The 18,980-nt window shown below is 37.8% G+C and overlaps 1 protein-coding gene across 1 annotated transcript in view; it reads right to left on the reverse strand.

The window, feature by feature from the left end:
* Positions 1-18,980, reverse strand: part of PTPN3 (protein tyrosine phosphatase, non-receptor type 3) — a 96,157-nt gene that overhangs the window by 54,882 nt on the left and 22,295 nt on the right. Inside the window, exons 8-10 of the mRNA XM_026041861.1 lie at positions 9,640-9,760; positions 6,629-6,716; positions 1,738-1,826 (exon numbers count right to left, since the gene is read on the reverse strand). Coding sequence (XP_025897646.1) covers positions 1,738-1,826; positions 6,629-6,716; positions 9,640-9,760 — 298 coding nt within the window. The remainder of the gene's footprint in view (positions 1-1,737; positions 1,827-6,628; positions 6,717-9,639; positions 9,761-18,980) is intronic.

Here is an 18,980-nt window from a genome sequence, read left to right on the forward strand (position 1 = left end):
GAACGATGATTAACTTATTCAAAAAGCCAGAAATGCCAAGTATTTATCCTTTCAGGTTCTCAGTTTAGGTCTTGCTACTGCCAAGCTGAGAAGACATTTTTAGAGAGATACAGTAGGAAAGCTTTGAACAACTATTTCAGCTTTCAACTGAAAATATTATTGCTCAAAGTSTGTGTCTTGCAGTGGAAATATTAGAACAAAAGACTCTGTTTTTCCCTCAATTTCTTATTTTTTTAAAAAAAGAAGATATAACATTTTAACATATATTTTAACTCTCCAGAAATAAAAAGTAGAAGTACTATAGGAAGTTGTAAATTTATCTTAAATGCTATAAAGCATTGCTTTTCCTCCCTAAAAAAACATACAGTTCTGGATTTTAAAATGTTATCACTATGCTTTTCATGCATTACTATCTCCCATTYGTATCTCAGGTCATTAAGTTAGCAGAAGACAACTTGGAGAAGAAAGAAAACAGAAATAGGTAGCTTTTAAAACCTGCACCCATTTAAAGAAGTTGAGAGATTAATAGAGAAATAAAAATAYAAAATATCACTCTGCTATATGAAAGCACTGATATCTGCATAAGGATGGATGTAGGAAATCCAAGTGAGATGAAAGAAAAAGGGAAAAAATTAAGACACTTTGCTCTTTCAACTATAATTATTTCAACCTATTTTATTGCTTTCCCATAGCAAATATTTCAAAAGGAAAAGGCAGAATGACTTGGGTCAATAATAATGTTAACAGTTCTTAATATAATTAAGAAACCAATGGCATCTACAACCCATTAGAAGGCATTTTTCTGTGCCAGTGAGGAACATTATATCATATTACTGGAAATGCTCTCCAGGAAGACTGTTATAAATTATACCAGGAAATTATACATAACATTTATGTATATGATATTCTCAGATAAAGAAAAAAARCATTTATTTAAAAAAAGGAGGTAGGAAGGAGGTGGACAGGGAAGAATTTTCTGATGCTTTCAAAAGAACTTAAAAGCAAGGCCACAGAAACAGAAAAAAATATATACTTTAATTGTAATAATTTTATATACGTCAGAYATCTTGTGCAGGTTGCTTCCTATTCTTAGAGTTATTTTTCTAAATTACTCTTCTGTATCCTACTGTTTCTGGTAGGATACAGCAATGAAAAGGTCCCTCCTCTTCAAAGATTCCAAAATCTCCATGTTAGCACTACATAACCTTGTTTAATGAAATTTGGAAATTTGTATAAATTATGTTATCCTAAGTCTAAGTGAACTTGAACCTAAATATCTCTTTTTATGTTTCTTTGAAAAGTGCCCCTTTACTGAATGATCAAATTGCCAACTTTCGAGCTTTACTTACTACTATTTTAGTAATAAGTTGTACCAATAGTATCAATATCAATTGATACAACCAGTAGTTTCAATAAGTAGTACTACTTAGTACAGATACAGATTTTCTACTGTTACACTCAAAGGTAACACCAGAGCCCACCTAACTGTCTACTGAGGCCCAAGATAACCACATTAATTTGATTAAGACTTCAAACATTGCAAATATTTCAAGTCTTGTAGAAGCAAAAGCCTAAACAACCATATTCATTTTTACCCTAATGCAAGGGTATGATACAAGAGTACGACATCATGACACACTATAAAAAAACAGCAGTCACCTCTGCAATAAACACTAAAGAAGGTAAGAATGAGATTTTTAAAAGTGTATGCATTTCTTAACTAATAAAGGAATTTACCAGGGATAGAAGCTTGTGCAGATGAGTTTTCTATACACAGCAATACCACCCGATGCAATCCCTATCATGAGATCTAGATTATGAAGATCCTGAAAAAGAAAAACATTTTAAGAATACAGATGCAGCATGTCATTCCCATTTACCTAGTCATAGATTTTTCAAATTTTTAAAATTCATTGTACAGACAAGCTTAAAATACAATGCTTGAGGCATAAAACTCAGTCATTTATTCTGATTTTTCTTCTCATGCATCTCTTTAATCCTATTTAGTAGACAACATAGTCTCACTCACAAAAAAAAGTTTTAGTGTTCATCTTACTACACAAGGTATTTATGTCCATATCAGACTACGAAGTTTCAAGTCTAGTCTTACATTTTAAATTATATAGTTCAAYTATGTGAAAAATCAGGTACTTCAAGGTGAGTCAAATAAAACAAAGAATTCTGAACAAATCTCCTGGCTCTATACTTTTCAAGAAGAAATGGAAATAACTCTTTATGATTTCCAAAGAAATCTTACTAACAAAAAATATTGTGGGAGGTGACCACAATTCTGCAAATGAGAACATGCTAGAGGAATATATATGCATACATGAGTATTTGACACACAAAACAACCCATTGCTAAGTAAAACAAATATACAATGTTAGCTTTACATGCTTAACAGGAAAAATACATGCTTAACAGGAAAAATACATCCCCATCTTTACAGCAGCTTCATCCCTTTTGTAAGATAGTCCTGAGGAAACGCATGCTTTTATTTTTGGACATAATTTTTGAACAAAATGAATGGGGAGGAGTTGATTAGTTCAGTTTGAGGCTAAACCCAACCAGATGCTGCACAAGTTACCATTTTTGGCTCTGTTTCCATTCATTACGGTTCACACACACGTACTAATATTTTACTACACAGAAGTTTCTAAGCTGAGCTGACCACATGCATAAAGCTGCACACTGGTGGGTGGAACGCCCTGGTTACAACATCACTTTGGACTCACCTGTGGCCTCAGAGTATTTCGTAAAGGACAACCAAAGGTAAGGGATTCTCTTAAAGCCTGCGCTAGCTTAGCTGATCCTCTAGGTGGTAGTCTCTGCTCACCTAATCCAGCACCTCCTTGTACRCCAATTTCTTGCTATTAGTAAATCATAAAAGAATACAATGCATAACAGGCTCTAACAATAGCATCAAAAGTCTATACTAAATCCTTCAAAAACAAATTAAACTTTGATATGAGTACACGAGTAATGACTTTGCTACATGGCTTATAAGCCTCCAATGAAATACCACAGCAGTTCTCAAGAGATGAGCATAACATATAGCATAATACTGAACTCTGGCAAAATGCGAGAATTAATGTTCCCATTTCTGTGAGTTTAATATGGAAAAACCATTAAGTAGGTAGCTGTCCAAATGCAGTTAATCTCAAGATGCTGATGAAATAGCTCAGAACGAGCTCAAGTGAACAACAGTTCCAGATTCAACGCCTGAATCTCCACCCGAGGAAGCTCCTGGACTGCCATGCTTCATGTCAGCATACTGAAGTCACCAAGAATTGCCATCACTTTATTGCAATAAGCCATGGAGCAAACTGAGGCACTTCAGGAGCTGATGCACATGTAATTTAGCTACATGCCATAGGACAACCAACTTAAAGCAGCACAGAGAGCACCTGATCRGCACCCGACTTCAAGTTGCTGCTTTTAAAGGTCAATAAGACACAGAAAAGACACTTTTGGMCCGAGAATTCAGAACCTGCATCATGTAACACAAATAAAGGGGTAGCTAAAGACTGATGGGGTTCATGAAACTAAACGGCTCCATTTTCTCTGTTCCAGAACACAYTTGATTTCCTCCTCCTCCACTCCTGTCCACAACACCAGTCCTCGCACACTATTTGTTAAACTGAATTCTCTTGTGTTAGAGCTCAGAATTCTGAAACCAAGACCTTGCAACTGGGGAAAGAGTTTCTCATATGAAGAGCTTCCAAGATGAYATACAAAGTAAAGCGTGCAGTTACTTATTTTCCTTTTAAAATATCTATGCTGTTAAACTACATAAATATGCAGTCATGCACATGCTTTGCTTTTTATCTGTTTCTTCAGAGACCAACATGAATAAAATTTATAAAGGTAAAGGAGGATCATGCCAGATATGCAGTTAAATACTGATCAACATTTAATTTCAATTGCAAATGCTACCTGAATTTTTGTAGACATGGCAATAATATCAATTCTACAAGTTTCCCATCTTCCTGTTTCTGGGAGAAAATGAAAAGACTAACATCAGATTYATTATTGAGCCAATAAAAAAGTGGCCCAGAGTCAAAATGCTTAAACTTGATTGTTGAAAATATTTGACTTAATACCATAAATCTTTTAGATTAAGGAAACTAGACATTCATCTGTTCTTCAAGAAACATTATCCCAAAGTATCTGACTCTCAAACATTTGCAAAGCAGCCCTCATTTATTTGGCCATTAGTATAAAGGCCAGGTGTCACCTGGTTCCTTTGTCATACAGAATCTTAGAGTGCCAGGGCTCTACCTCAGTAACATGAGGTCAACCATAAGCTCCCAAGTATCCACACACACATAGAGTTGGGAAAAGAGCCTGTCAGTCTTAAAAACAGCGACCAAGAATTCATTAGCAGGGTCAGAATTTCTTCGCTTTGAGCTGATGTAATGGCTAATAACACACACATTCATATGTTAAAAACACAGCTATGTAAACTTAAAACATGAGTAAGGCCTGTACAAGTGTAATCAAAAGCTACAGCAGCATCTACGACAGATRTGAGTCAGATGTGAGTCATGCTAAGTGGTAGGAAAGGTGTCACTCTTCAGGCAGCAGAAACAGTTGAACCCATTTCAGACCAACCAGAAAATCTTGGTTTTAGCAACACAGATGACTTGGAATGTCCGAGAGAAAGCTTTGACAAGACTGACTCGAGAAGAATGAGAAAAGTTCTTCCTCTGGGTCAGTCTGTTCTGAACTTCAGAAGTGTCAGCCACCACACAGGCTACCAGATGAGCCCAAAAAGTAAGGAGAGTTTCTTCTACAGGACTGATGCAGCACAGACAGAGCTTTTAGCAGATTRAATGAATTATTTTGGATGCTCTCAAATGTTACAACAAACAAACAAACAGGAACCCACAACCACCACCGAGAAAACTCCAGACACGGGGTCATCCAATGACACCTCTACTAGTATTCTTCTCAACTTCCGRCAATTTACAGCTTCTGATGCAGGAAATACTCAAACTGTATGTTTAAGGAAGCCCAATGATGATTCTATCACTGACCTACCTAATGGCTCTTGATGGCCATTTACACCTATATCATCCATTAAGATACTGTGATACACTCAAATACCTGCTTCATTGAAGTTTTTCTTTTTGCTTAAACCTTTGTCTTCTTTCAGGTTTGCTGAAGTTCTTTTAGTCATTTAGTACCCAATCAAATAATTTCTTATTCTCCCTTTTTGGGGATGTTCACCTCTACCCTTCTCTGTGCTTTCCTACTTCCACTACCTATTTTAAGATGTTCGAAAAGGAAAACTCAAATTTCAGCAAACAAGGATTCAAACAGCAGCAGAATTTTACCTTTTTATTTCTTTCCTAACAGTTTCTAACTGGCTAACCAATCAGTTCAAGTTCTGAAAAAACAAACAAACAAAAAAAAACCACTGTGTGCCCACAACTGCTATATATTAAAGGACATGCCATGATCTATTTAAAAAAAAAATCTGGTATTAGTAGCAGTTGCGTAACAGTAGCTTCTCCTGATGTTCACATCAGATAAGATCATTTCAGAGCAGATAAACTCCCTATTTTGGTTACTTCAATCATTTGTCTCCTTTGTATTTTTCCCTCTCATTATAAAAATGCTACTATAATTTGAACAATATCTTGCAAAYGAATGTGACTGCAGTAGCTTTACAAGTTCTTAAAGTCAAGCGCACACAGAATTTGTGAAAAAAMACCTTAACAAGCTGAAAACAAGCTCTTTCATACCTTGTATACTTACAGAAACAGGATTTTTTTTTCCATCAAAATTCTCAGTGTAATAATTAACAACAAAAATTTTCAGAACATCAGATGTCAGTAAAACAGTAGTCATCTTATGCAAATTAATCACYTGTATTACACTACAGCAAGTTTCTATTCCACAAGCTGCCCAATGATGGCGGCAGCTCAGCCGTAACTCATGCTTGAGGTTATTACAAAGAAGTCAAAATGGTAATACCACACAAAAAAAAGAATATTTTAGGGCTTTCTCTCCCAGTCCAATAGTAAAACCAAATAATTAAATGCCATTAAACAATGGCATTCTTTGGAAGTGCAGATGGCAAAGACTAGGAGATGTCTCATTGATAAACATCCGGTATTTCAGGGACTTTAAACACATCCTTAGTGGTTATCATGTGCACTAATACTAGTTATATTTAGCTTGGAGTTGTGAGGTAGGTAGGGGGAGTGGAGCTTTATATCTTTAAGGCTGCGTTAGAAATCCAGATTAAGTAAACTCTTGAAACATCTGGCAACTACATCACAGCACTAAAGAGAGAGCATTCATTTTCTTCCTTGCTCTAACAGTCATAAGCTTTACTAAAACTAAATAAGCTCTTTTGCTGTATCCAAACAATAAATTTTAAAATGCATTTTTTTTTTCTTATCAAGAGATTGGGCTTATATGGCTGAAATTCTAGAATCTTTCTATATTATTCAGATTTTGGAAGAAAAAATTTTTCAGTCAAAAATAAACACATGGTACAGCTAATGTTGAAGTTTTTTTTTTTTTTTAAGATGAACTTATTTACAGTCATCTAATAAAATATGACAAGTGCCATCTAATAAAATATTACAAGTGAAAAACGGCAATGTAAACATACTCTACCACTGTGCAATTCTACTCCGTAGAATTCAAGTGTTCGTGCTATATTTATGTAGCAGGACTCCGCTTCAGATTGCTTGAGGCCACTAGAAGAGAAAAAAAAATATGCAATCAAAAAGTAAAGATATGAAATTATATTTACTACAAATGCAGAAAGAAAGGAGAATCCAACCAGCTGGTATTTGGCAGACAAGCCTTCTTAAAATCTAAGGCCACAAAGTATTGCATTGGGCGAAGCATTTCAGTGCGCGTGAACTGTTCACTTAATAGCATTATTGTAATTTGCTTAATTTTATCTCAGACACTTTTTGTCAGTACTTCTTAGGGAAAAAAAAAAAGTACCAACTTCTTCATCCACCAATGCAGTCTAATTGTACATCTAAGAGGATATAATGTGCCCCAACAAGATTCCCTTAGGCATATTATTTTTTTAGAGCTGAGATTTTGTTGAGAATCAAACAATCAACAGCCAGCTCTCATCACAAATTTGCTGTGCCTGTTGACACTGAAGTACCAACAAGAATCAATGATTTAGGCACCACAGCACATTAAAGTATAGGAACAAGCACTAACTCCCACTCAAATTTTTTGACCTAAATAGAAAAGGCATCAGCTATCATCTTACCATGACAAAAACCCATCTTTTGCCAGATGTGCTTCCCTAGTGATGTCCATTAAAATATGGTAATCAAATACAGCTTAGTATCCTCATATGGCAATAACTTTGTTTTTTAAAAACAGAGTCTTCACATACAAAAAGCACATCTGTATTTTTAGGATAATAAACTAACATCCATGTTCTTTTGATGGCTCTTCCAGGACATCAAACTAATCTGCTTTGAAACTGTCACTACAGGAGATATTGTACCAAGCTCAAAAAAAAAAAAAAAAAAAATCCTGGAAGGACTGAAAGAAGCTGTTTTGATGATCCTGAGATAAAACACCTATTCACTTCTACATCTTTAGTGCTTGTCACCCTGAAGTTATTGGGGGGGGGGCAGGAAGGGAGGAAAAACTATTCCTGGAAAGGTCAGGATGTGATGCAGAAATTACAGGCAGTTTACCTCGACTTTCCTACCATGTTAGAAAGGTAGAGAAAAACCCACTTGTGCATATTCTGCAACAGACTGTTGAATACAAAATAACTGACAATACTGTACTTCTCAACGTCTATGCATTATCTGTGTGAAATCAGTCAAGCCCTACATCTTGAGAGGCAAACAAATGCATTGCCTTAACAACAATGAAGTCTATGCTAAGTCCTATGCTTTTGAAAAGAAAACTAAATTTTTATATCCTTACACAGGTGTCCATTCCTCAGTGAGAAAAACAAGCAGGAAAGTTCATCTAACCGTTTCCTTCCAATTTTTATGGCTTTTGATATCCAGGGGATTGCTACGCATGTAGAACTCAAGCACTATATGAAGTTTCAAATATATTGCTTCCTCAAATTAATGGATAAACCTAGCAAGCAGGGGGAAATCATTTCTAATTTGGATAATATCCTAAGATCCCAAGCAGCTTATTTAAGTGAAAAATTATTTAAAGGATCTTGTTAAAACAAGCCACATACAGAAAAATCCTTCTGTAAACTCAGGGATTAGCACAGAAGGACAAGTATTACAAAATTACAAAATTTCTGAAGCCTAGCCAGTCAGTATGATGCCAAAGGCTTTTTGAACAGCTACTGTCCACAGAGTCATGTCTGAAATGAACATATCCAAGTACTGTTCTTCCTAACTTTAATTACCATCACTTACTTTAATTCAAATAAAGCTCCTTAAATTCAAAACTCAAATGAGCCTCTTAGTCATCAAGGTTTCAATCTACCACAAGGACTTCATGAAGCATCTGTTTCACCTTTGAAAGGACCCAGGTAAGAGAGAAGTGTTTCTAACAAGCTTCTAACAAGCCACCACCACCCCTTTGCCTACACCTATGGCAATTTTCAGTCTGCTCTCTGCAGGACCTAACCAAACTGCTGACTCCCGCAACAGCAGCATTAAAGTCATGACCTCAACACATGCACCTCAAAACCTCGTCTCAGTGACTTGAGACTAAAAGAAAGGGTTTATTTATGCCTGTCTGCAACACTCCTCTAATATCTTCTGAGTCTACTGATACTGACAAGTGAATTTGAAAGGAGTAGAGGCCTCAGATGCTTCATTCCTCAAGACAAACRGCTAGGAAGGAAGTGTCCAGATTAGTACCTATGCAAAGGGCATGGGTGCAGCGTGAGCACAGCAATTATCTTTTCTCTTTTCATTCCACAAGTGGCTAAACAGTGTGTGTGTTCTGGGTTGGGCACTGGTGGGCACACAATTTCAGAACTGTTTAGTGCACCTCTCTCTAAGGTGCACTAAGGTGAGAGGTGAGAGCACTAAAAGATAGCAAAGAGATTAAGCAACATTAGGGAAAGGGGGGAAATAAAGGGATTTCAGCAGCAAGGTATAAATTAGAGAARCTAAGGGAGTAGGGAACTAGCCCTATTTTAACAAAGATAAGGACAGAAAATAAATCCATTGATATTCTGATTTCACTTGATCAAATGCTCACACACAGTTCCTTAGGTCAATATATTTGTAATCAGCATGTGAGTACATTACCAACCCCAGGAACTCCAAATCTGCAGTCTACAATCCTATATCATTTCAGAAATAGTCTCCAAAGCCCTCAACCAAAACCCCTCAAACACTTTAGAATAGTGTTCTAGATGGCTGGCACTGTGAGCGTGTAGCACTAGCTCATCTACTAATTACATTAGCAAGAAGTTTCTTGAAAAGTTTCAATTCATTAACACTACACTTGGAATAAAATTACTTTCAAATGTATATTCTAAAACCAAATATATTATTCAATAAAAATTACATGAAAAAAATGTCTTTTGAACTGAAACTACCAAGAACATGAACTTCTCTCCCTTTCACTTTTTTTTTTTTTTTTTTTTTTTTTTTAAATGAGATGAGATTGAACTCATGAAGTGAGAAAAAACTAAAGAATTTAGATTACCTGTGCTGTTCATGTAGAGATTCTACTTTGGTAAGAAAATCTTTGTTCTGCTCTGGTATGAAGTTGTAATTCGAAAGATATCCTGAATGATGTACCAAGGAGTTATAGTCTCCAAGCTGAGCTGTTAGGAAACAAGAAGCACAGACATGTTTTCATAGTTAGTTAATTACTGACCACATTAAAACTATGCAAAACACACTTGAGAGGAAGGCAGGAAGTGGGAGTTATTGCCCACCGGTTCACTGTTGAACATAAGTGAGTTTTAATGACATTGGTGAATAAGGCTCACTATAACCGCTTTCAGGCACTGACTCAGTACCACGTGTGCTCACACACTTCCACATCACCAGCTGCAGCAACACTAGGTAGGCAGCGCATGCGACATCAGCACAGACACACAGTGTTGGAACATGCGAGGAAACCAAACTGATTCAGTAAGAGCGGGCAAACAAAAGTCTATTTGTTATACATACGTTTACTTGACTATAACAGATTTGAAGACTTCAGCAAGATAACTCAAATCAAAAGCATCTACTCATTGTATTATCAAGTAAAAACTGTTCAAGCTAACTACTAAGCTAACTRCTATGACTTTGTCCTAACAGTTCAATGGTTACTCTTATCTCAGCTGAACATGAGTTGTTTAACATGGCACAAGAAGCAACTCTCAATTTATACATAACACTGACACAGCTAGTATGAAGGTAATATATATTGATAGTCAAATAAACAGACAATATTCCCCAAAATTTTATACCTCCATGATACTGAACAGTACTAAAGAAAAAAAAAATGGTTACTACTTAAAAGCTATTCTTATTCTCAGATGGCAAAATATCTAAAAAAARGATGAACATTGTAAATGACCATAAGTGACGATAACCCTCAGCCCAAGTAAAACTTTCTTTAAAACGTAGGTCAGCATTAGCCTACATACTGGGACAGGGGGGTCAGGGAATACAACAATAACAAAAGCATAACCTTTTTGTTACAGAAATGGAAAATTTAGCTGGAGGGTGGGGGCAAAAGGCTACGTGTTTCAAATTAAGTACTTACCTGTTTGTCACAAATTTATCTATGTGCAAGTAAGTAAATTAAAATCTCCATTTCACAAAAGCATTGCAGCTTTCATAAAATAAGGTTTTAATAATGTTAATAAGTAATGTTTAAGTTACTGGAACCTGAGCTATTCTGTTTACTGTCCCCACACGATAGCTTTAAAGCACTACAGATTGCTGTACACCTGTACAGACTGCAAACACTGCAGCACGGAAAACCTCAACTAAAGTGAAGTTAAAGAACATATTTTAAAGACAGTGTCATTATTTTGTGGGACAATGTAATAGCATTAACTTCCAGGAAATACAAAACATAAAACAATRATTTAAATGACTCTGGCTCAGAAAATGTACGTTTCAGAAATAATTCACAGGTACAATAACTAAGAAGTATCTGTAATCCAGTGGAAAATTAATATTCATGATTTACATAATCAAAGTATGACTTCTATGGCCTACAAAACTGAACCACCGAGACATAAAACATTTTCTAAACAAACGCTGTTAGAAACTAAAATATATTTGCATACTTAATTATCAGCATGAAGTGTTTTAACCGAAAAAGTGGATGGACACACTTTAAGTAATTCATTTTGAACACATAGTCCTGAAATGCTTGGACCTTTCTTTCCTTTTTACAGTTAGACCAAATTTCAAATTAGTTTGCAAAACGTCTGGTAAAAGATTAAATATTTACAATAGAACCAAAACATCTACTTGAATGCTGCTGTTTATCTCTTTGACAAGGAAAAAAAATCAAGTCAGAGGATTTACAAGTATAACAACAAATAATCTTTTTTTTGAATACAAAATGAGAATACAAAATGAAACAAAAGTTTAACTCTCTAGGCTAAGGAACAACAATAACTGTACAAAGTAGAGATGTTAGTAACAGTGTAAAACCCACAGTTTGACAGATGACAGTAGCTGATTGAAGACCATTTTATCTTTATTAGCCATTAACACTTGTCATCTTTTCCTAGAAAAATAATCTGCATTTTTAACGCTGTTCTGGCGATGGACGTCTGAATTACATTCTTGTCAGTGGGAAGAGACTGGATTGCCAAGAATAAGACAATATAATTGTCCACTTCTAAATTCATTTGTATCAGGTAAAAATATTTTTTACTATAATTTTACCTTCTCTAAAGAGGGCAACTGTTGTTCCTTGGTTCATTATGATTATCTKCTGGCTCATCTTCCAAACATGAAGGTTGTTGTGGTCTTTTTGCTTCTTCCTCCTAGCTACCTGAGGTCATGCCAACAAGGGGAGCAGTTTAGAATACTACTTGCTTCTCCAACTCTCCAGCCAACTGTCAGAGTTGAAGAGAAACTATAAGCGCTCATTAGTAGACATCTTGGAAGAGTAATCATCTTTTGCGGGATTTAAATTATCCAAATACAAGAAAAAAATAGGGCATATTGAGACCTCAGTAGGAAGAAAAACATAATATTTCTATCTCTTTACTGCATTTCTTCAGGAGAGAACAGGGAAGGAAATAATGTTGTCTTCCTCCAATCTAATTTTTTCCCAATATAGCTTTTACTTAGATCACATGGACCAGCATTTTTGACTCAATATAAAGTTACAATTAAAAAAATACATTTTTATCTTTTCCCATTCTAGTTATGTGTTACTGTTTAAATTCATTATAACTGGGAAAGAGTATGAAGTAAAATAAATAGAAGGAAACGGAAGGAGGGAAGGGGCACATTTGCTTTAAATATGAGACACATTCAAAATTTACAGATTCAACATGAAGAGCTTTAAACCAATCATTCAACATTCAAAATTTACAGATTCAACATGAAGAGCTTTAAACCAATCATCCCAAAGGCCATATTCAAAAGCACATTCACTTTATAACTCTCAGTAAAGGACAGTGCAACAGTCAAATAATGTGATGATTTTTCTTGGAAGAAGGCCCATGTTGGTCTGCTCAGATATTAACTGTATCATTCAAGTACTGTACTCAGTATAGTAAGAATTTATGAATGCTTAAAGAACAGTTTGCACTGATACATGTTAACAGGTCGTGTTTTCTTCAGATTTGACTGCTTGGTTAGGAAGAGGAAGGCATATTTGTTTCTTTCTTCTGTCAGCAAAAATATTTTTTTTCTGAAGACAGATACCGGGGAAAAAAGGACTGGATCAATTAGAAAAGAAATAAATATTTTGAGAAGATTCAGATACAGGGGAAGGGAAAATTGAACACAAGCAAACTAGCATAGCACTGAGATTTTAATAGAATTTATATGGGGTCACACACAACTTTCCCAAATAAAAAGTTCAGGTATCAAATATATCATTGCATAGAAACAGAAAAGGCACCTTTAAAAGAGAAGTTTAATAAACGGAAGATCTAACAGTTATGGAAGTAAAGTCATTCATACCAACAGTAGTTATAGTAATTACTGAGACTTCATTTATTTAGTGCTTCCTTTCAAGACCATTAGTCAGGCAGCTTATGCAACATTTCTGCCTTCCACTATGCAAAGAGAAGTTGCAAAAAAAGAAAGCCAGGCTGTGTGATGTTGTGAAGCAAGAGGATAACAGACAACAGACAAGTTTCCGCAATGGAAACTAAGAAGTCATCCGGAAAGTTTAGGAAGGACAGGCTGGGCAGACAAGGTGGTGGAGTTGCTCTTTATGTGAGAAAGTAACTGGAATGCGTGGAGCTCAGCCTAGGAGTGGATGATGAATGAGTCGAGAGCTTGTGGTAAGGATTAGAGGGCAGACTAATTAGAGTGGTAAGGATTAGAGGGCAGTGGGAGACACTGTGGTAGCTGTTTGCTACAGGCCACCTGATCAGGATGAAGAAGTTGAGGAGATCTTCTACAGGCAGCTGGAAGTAGCCTCACGGTCAAAAGGCCCTGGTTCTCATGAGGGACTTCAATCACCCTGACATCAGCTGGAAAGACACCACAGCAAGGCACAGTCCTGGAGGTTCCTGCAGAGCACTGATGATAACTTTTTGGCAGAGGTTGGAGAGGAGCCAAGAGGAGAGATAGGCTACTGAACTTGGTAYTAAGAAATAGAGAGGGACTTCTTGGAGAGGTGAAGGTAGGGGCTAGCCTTGGCTGCACTGATCATGAGTTGGTGGAGTTCAGAATCCAACAAGGAGGAAGTAGGGCTGTAAGGAGCCTTGCAACCGTGGACTTCAGGAGGGCTGACTTAGGCCTCTTCAGAGATCTCTTTGGAAGAATCCCATGGGCTAGGGCTCTAGAAGGATGAGTGGCCCAAGAGAGCTGGTTAGTACAAGCAGCACTTGCTCCATGCTCAGGATTGCTGCATCCCCATGAGTAAGAAGTCGGGGGGGAGGGGGGGGGGAGTGGGCGGAAGGGGGACAGGAGGCCTGTGCAGATGAGCAAGGAGCTCCTGGCAAAACTCAAGCAGAAGAAGGCAGTATACAGAAYGTGGAAGAAAGGACAAGTCCCTTGGGAGAAATACAGGAATGTTGTCAGGGAATGCAGGGATGTGACAAGAAAGGCTAAGGTGCATCTGGAATTAAATCTGACAAGGGATGATAAAAATAACAAGAACTTCTTCAAATATATCAGSGGCAAAAGGAAGATTAGGGAGAACATGGGTCCACTGGTGAATGGGGTGGGTGCCCTAGTTATGAAAGACATGAAAGAAGCTGAGTTGCTCAATGCCTTCTTTGCTTCTGTGTTTACCAAGGGCAGCCCTCTGGAATCCCAGAGCTTAGAGACCAGAGAAGCAGCCTGGAGAGAGAAGGACTTGCCCTGGGTAGRGGAAGATTGGGTCAGAGAACACTTAGGTAAACTCGATTCCCMCAAATCCATGGGCCCTGATGGGATGCAGCCCAGAATGCTGTGTGAGCTGGCAGATGTTATAGCTAAGCCACTCGCCGTCACCTTTGAAAGGTAATGGAGAATGGGAGAGGTGCCTGAGGACCAGAAGAAAGCCAATGTCACGCCAGTCTTCAAAAAGGGCAAGAAGGACCCAGGCAACTACAGGCCAGTCAGTCTCATCCCTGGAAAAGTSATGGAACAGCTGATCTTGGCTGCTGTCTCCAGACAGTAGAGAGAGAATAGTCAGSATCAATGCACCAAGAGGAAACCATGCTTGACTAACCTGATAGCCTTCTGTGATGGAATGACTTGCTGGATAGATGAGGAGAGAGCAGCGGATGTCATCTATCTGGACTTCAGCAAGGCTTTTGACACTGTCCCTCACAGCACCCTTCTGGGCAACCTCTGGTAGTGTGGATTAGATGAGTGGACAGTGAGGTGGATTGAGAACTGGCCGCATAGCAGAGCGCAGAGGGTGGTGATCAGAGACGCCGAGTGCAGTCGGAGGCCTGTGCGCCCTCCTGGGGTCAGTCCTTGGTCTGGTYCTGTTCAACTTATTCATCARCGACCTGGATGAAGGCACAGAGTGCCCCCTTAGCAAGTCTGATGATACGAAACTGGGAGGAGGACCTGATACTGCGCTGCCATCCAGAGGGACCTGGGCAGACTGGACAACTGGGCGGTGAAAAACCTCATGAAGTTCAACAAGAACATGTGCAGAGTCCTGCACCTGGGGAGGAATAACTCCAAACACCGGTACAGGCTGGGGACTGACCTTCTGGAGAGCAGCTCTGCAGAGAAGGATGTGGGTGTCATAGTGGACAACAAGTTGACATGAGGCAGCAGTGTGCCCTTGTGTCTTCCCTCTCTACTCAGCCCTGGTGAGGCCACATTTGGAGTACTGTCCTGCTCCCCAGTACAAGAGGGATGTGGAGCTACTGGAGAGAGTCCAGCACAGGGCTACAAGTATAATCAGGGGYCTGGAACATCTACCCTGTGAGGAAAGGCTGAGAGAGCTGGGCCTGTTCGGCCTGGAGAAGAGGAGGCTGATGGGGGGACCTGATCAGTGTCTATAAACACCTCAAGCGAGGGAGTGAGGAGAAGGGGGCTGACCTCTTTTCAGTGGTTGACAGTGATAACACTAGAGAAAACAGCCACAAACTGAAGCACCAAAAGTTCCACAGAAACTTAAGGAAAAGTTTCTTGACAGTCAGGGTGACAGAGTCCTGGAATAACGCCTGGACGCAGCCCTGTGCCACGTGCTCTGGGCGACCCTGTGTGTGCATGAGGGTTGGACTAGATGATCTCTAGAGGTCTCTTCCAACTTTAATGATCCTATGAAAGGTTCTGAGCAACCTGATCTGATTTTGAAGTCACTTCCAAGAAATATTCTTCTACGGTTCTTAACTACATGAGATGACGTTTGCTATCCATGCTTCTCATTCACTGCATGCCCACAGGCATTCCATTTAACTGCAAATTATATATGAATAGTATCTGGTCATGATGGCCAAGGAGTGGGACCAAAGGAAACTTAATGGTAGGGCAATGACAAGGTTAATTAACTTATATGAAGGAATAAAAATTCTCAGAGATAAAATTGCAATCTGTGAATACGTATATGGATACTCTTCTGCTAGGGCCACATCACTGACCTTCAGATTAATATGACAATAGTGACTGATACGCTGAGATAATGGAACAAAATGCARTAATGAAGATGAGAAGATATATCCTCATCTGTATGACATAAGAAGCCTGAAGTGATCAATCCTTGATGCAAATAGAGAACACAAAGAGATGATGCACTACAGAGCACAAATTAAAGCACAGGACTTAGAACAAAACATTGCTATCAAAGAACCAGTGAACAACAGTGACCACAAAATAGTCACATACGAACAACGACTTCAAGAATCAGTTAAAAAACACATTCCACAGAATTTAGTTTCAAAGAAGGACCAACATCAAAATGCAGATACTTATTAAAGAGACAGGAAACAGAAGAATTAAAAAAAAAAACTGCACAGGCACGGAGATACCATGTTGAAAGCTTAGCTTAGTTGAAAGACAAAGCTTAGAGAAAGACCAAAAGGACAAAAGAACTCATAAACAGTCTACTAAGAGGAAGAAGATGCGTTTCTGAAAGTATTTAAAGCAAATTAAGGCACAATTATGAACTCTCACCCCTGGAGCCACTCAGTAAGCAAGCATGTTTTCCCAATCAGACTAGCAGAATTAACTATAATGTGAATAAAGARAAAAGGAAGAAAACATGCTAGTTTTGTAGAAGCAAATAATGCTTCACACTCAAGCCCTTTAAAGGGTTTGATCATAAGAGGACTGTAAACAGCTACTGAATAAACTTATGGTAGTTGGTCACTTTGTGATAAGACAGAATGATAAACTGGACATTAAAAAAAMCAGTAGTCTTTATTAGTAATAACCATAGAAAAGACATTAGCCACTCATACACCAATGTCTGTCTCCAAGTGAAACAAAAATGAATAATAATCACTGCCAATCAAAAATGAAAACAGCAGTTTATATCCAGTCATAGTACAAAAAGGGGAAAAAATATGAAAACGAAGGAAAGGWAAACATGAATTCTACTGATTTCAGTCTGATTCTACTGAACTGGTATTTGCCAAATCTACTTGAAATCTAAGCTATACCTTYATATAAAATATTATATTCATATAAAATGAACTTCAGAAACCATACAGTTACAATCAGAAAATGTACTAACAAAACATAATCCAAAATACAAGGACATTTCATCTCAAGAAAGCAAGCAAGCAGCAGGGAGAGATAAGGAACAGGATAAAAGGATAACAGAATTAAAGACTTAAGGGAATAACTATCAGTACTCCCAAAACACTAAGAGGTTTTGCAGAACTAACTGGTCTCACAACTGACCTTCTGTGTGTCACATACGTCCTTTTCCCTTAGTATTCACCGCCTGTCACCATCACGCATACAACATTGTGCAATATATACCTGGACCTCACACGACTGTTCTTGGGGCTTTTTCCCCTTTTTWGTCATGATATACAGAAGTACTTAAGAGGTTCATCCACCTCAAAAAAAAAGGAGGAACAGTGCCCAAGGCACTGCAAAGAGGCAGCCCCTTTGGCTAAAGCATTGGCTAATCCCCAAAGCAGCTATTCTCCAATATGTTGATTCGTGCTTTTTTTGTGTGTGTGTGTGGTTTTGTGTGTTTATTACAAATCTGTAAAGCAGGAGTGCTTGAAGAACCGATTCTGGTGATCTCCTGAACTGAGGYTCTTCCAAGTATTCTGGTCTTCCTGCACCTCAGAGGTAGACAGAGGTAGACAACACCTCAGTCTTTTAACACTCCCAAATTTGAAGGAAACTCTCAGCTCTAGTTCCCAAGYAGCCTGCACACTAAGCTAAACTTCCCTTGACTCCTTACCCTCACCAGCCTTCCTTTTCTCAGAAGAGAAATACAGCACGGGTTCAAACCCAAGAAACTGTTTCCTGGTCAAAAGTAGCCATATGCTAGAGAAACCTCCTGGTTCTCCAGGCATAGCTGAACGAGGAATAGTTCCAAGGGAAATAAGGGAAAGAGAGTCAAGAAGGAAAAAAACGGGGCATATGGAAATGAATTCTCATCAAATCCAAGAGATTTCCCATATATTTATTGTTAGGTGTATTTACATATGGTCCTGGAATTAGGAACTAACTACAAGAAGTTAYAGAATAAGCAGTGGTATATCAGCTACATAGCATTTTACTATAAATAAATCAAAAACAATAGTGCATAGGWCCATTATTTAATTCTATTGACTGTGTACAATATTCACATTTTACATGGGTAATAAAAAAGTAAACAGTTTATCATTAGAGTGTTTTTATTTTAATAAGGGTTTCACACTTTAGTTTTGATAATAGWTATATTCTTTCAAATACAACTTAGTATTTAACTTTCTTGGTATTTAACTTTTGAAGAAGATTTCCAAAGTTTCACCAACCATAAAACTCATAATTTCTGTCCAAGACAGTTAGTGATTTTAAACTAGCAACTTACTTATTCTTAAAAAAATACCATTTGGGCACTTTATCCAGACTAGTAACATGGTAGTTAACTGGATGCAATATTCACACACACTCTCCAGTACCATTTGACAACACAAGGTATGTCACAATTGAAGGCAAAGTAAAGTTCCAGGTATTTATTTTAGCTTTTTAGTATTAAAGACGGGTATCTGGGCAAGAGGCAACCCAGAGGAACAGCATTCAATTTCTACCAGCCATTGCCAACATATTTCAGTTAGCACCTCCATAAACTTACAAGCCTGCARGTTATCTACACACCTGCCACATGTGGAAAAATACACTTAAAAAAAAGCTTTTAAAAGACACACGAAGAGTGGATATATTAAACCTCAAACTCCACACACTATGAAGGACTTCTTCCTCAGCCCTCCCTGCCATGACAGTTGT

Source organism: Nothoprocta perdicaria, unplaced genomic scaffold (genome assembly GCF_003342845.1).
Source record: "Nothoprocta perdicaria isolate Ctin4 unplaced genomic scaffold, notPer1 scaffold_297, whole genome shotgun sequence".
NCBI classification, from domain to species: domain Eukaryota; kingdom Metazoa; phylum Chordata; class Aves; order Tinamiformes; family Tinamidae; genus Nothoprocta; species Nothoprocta perdicaria.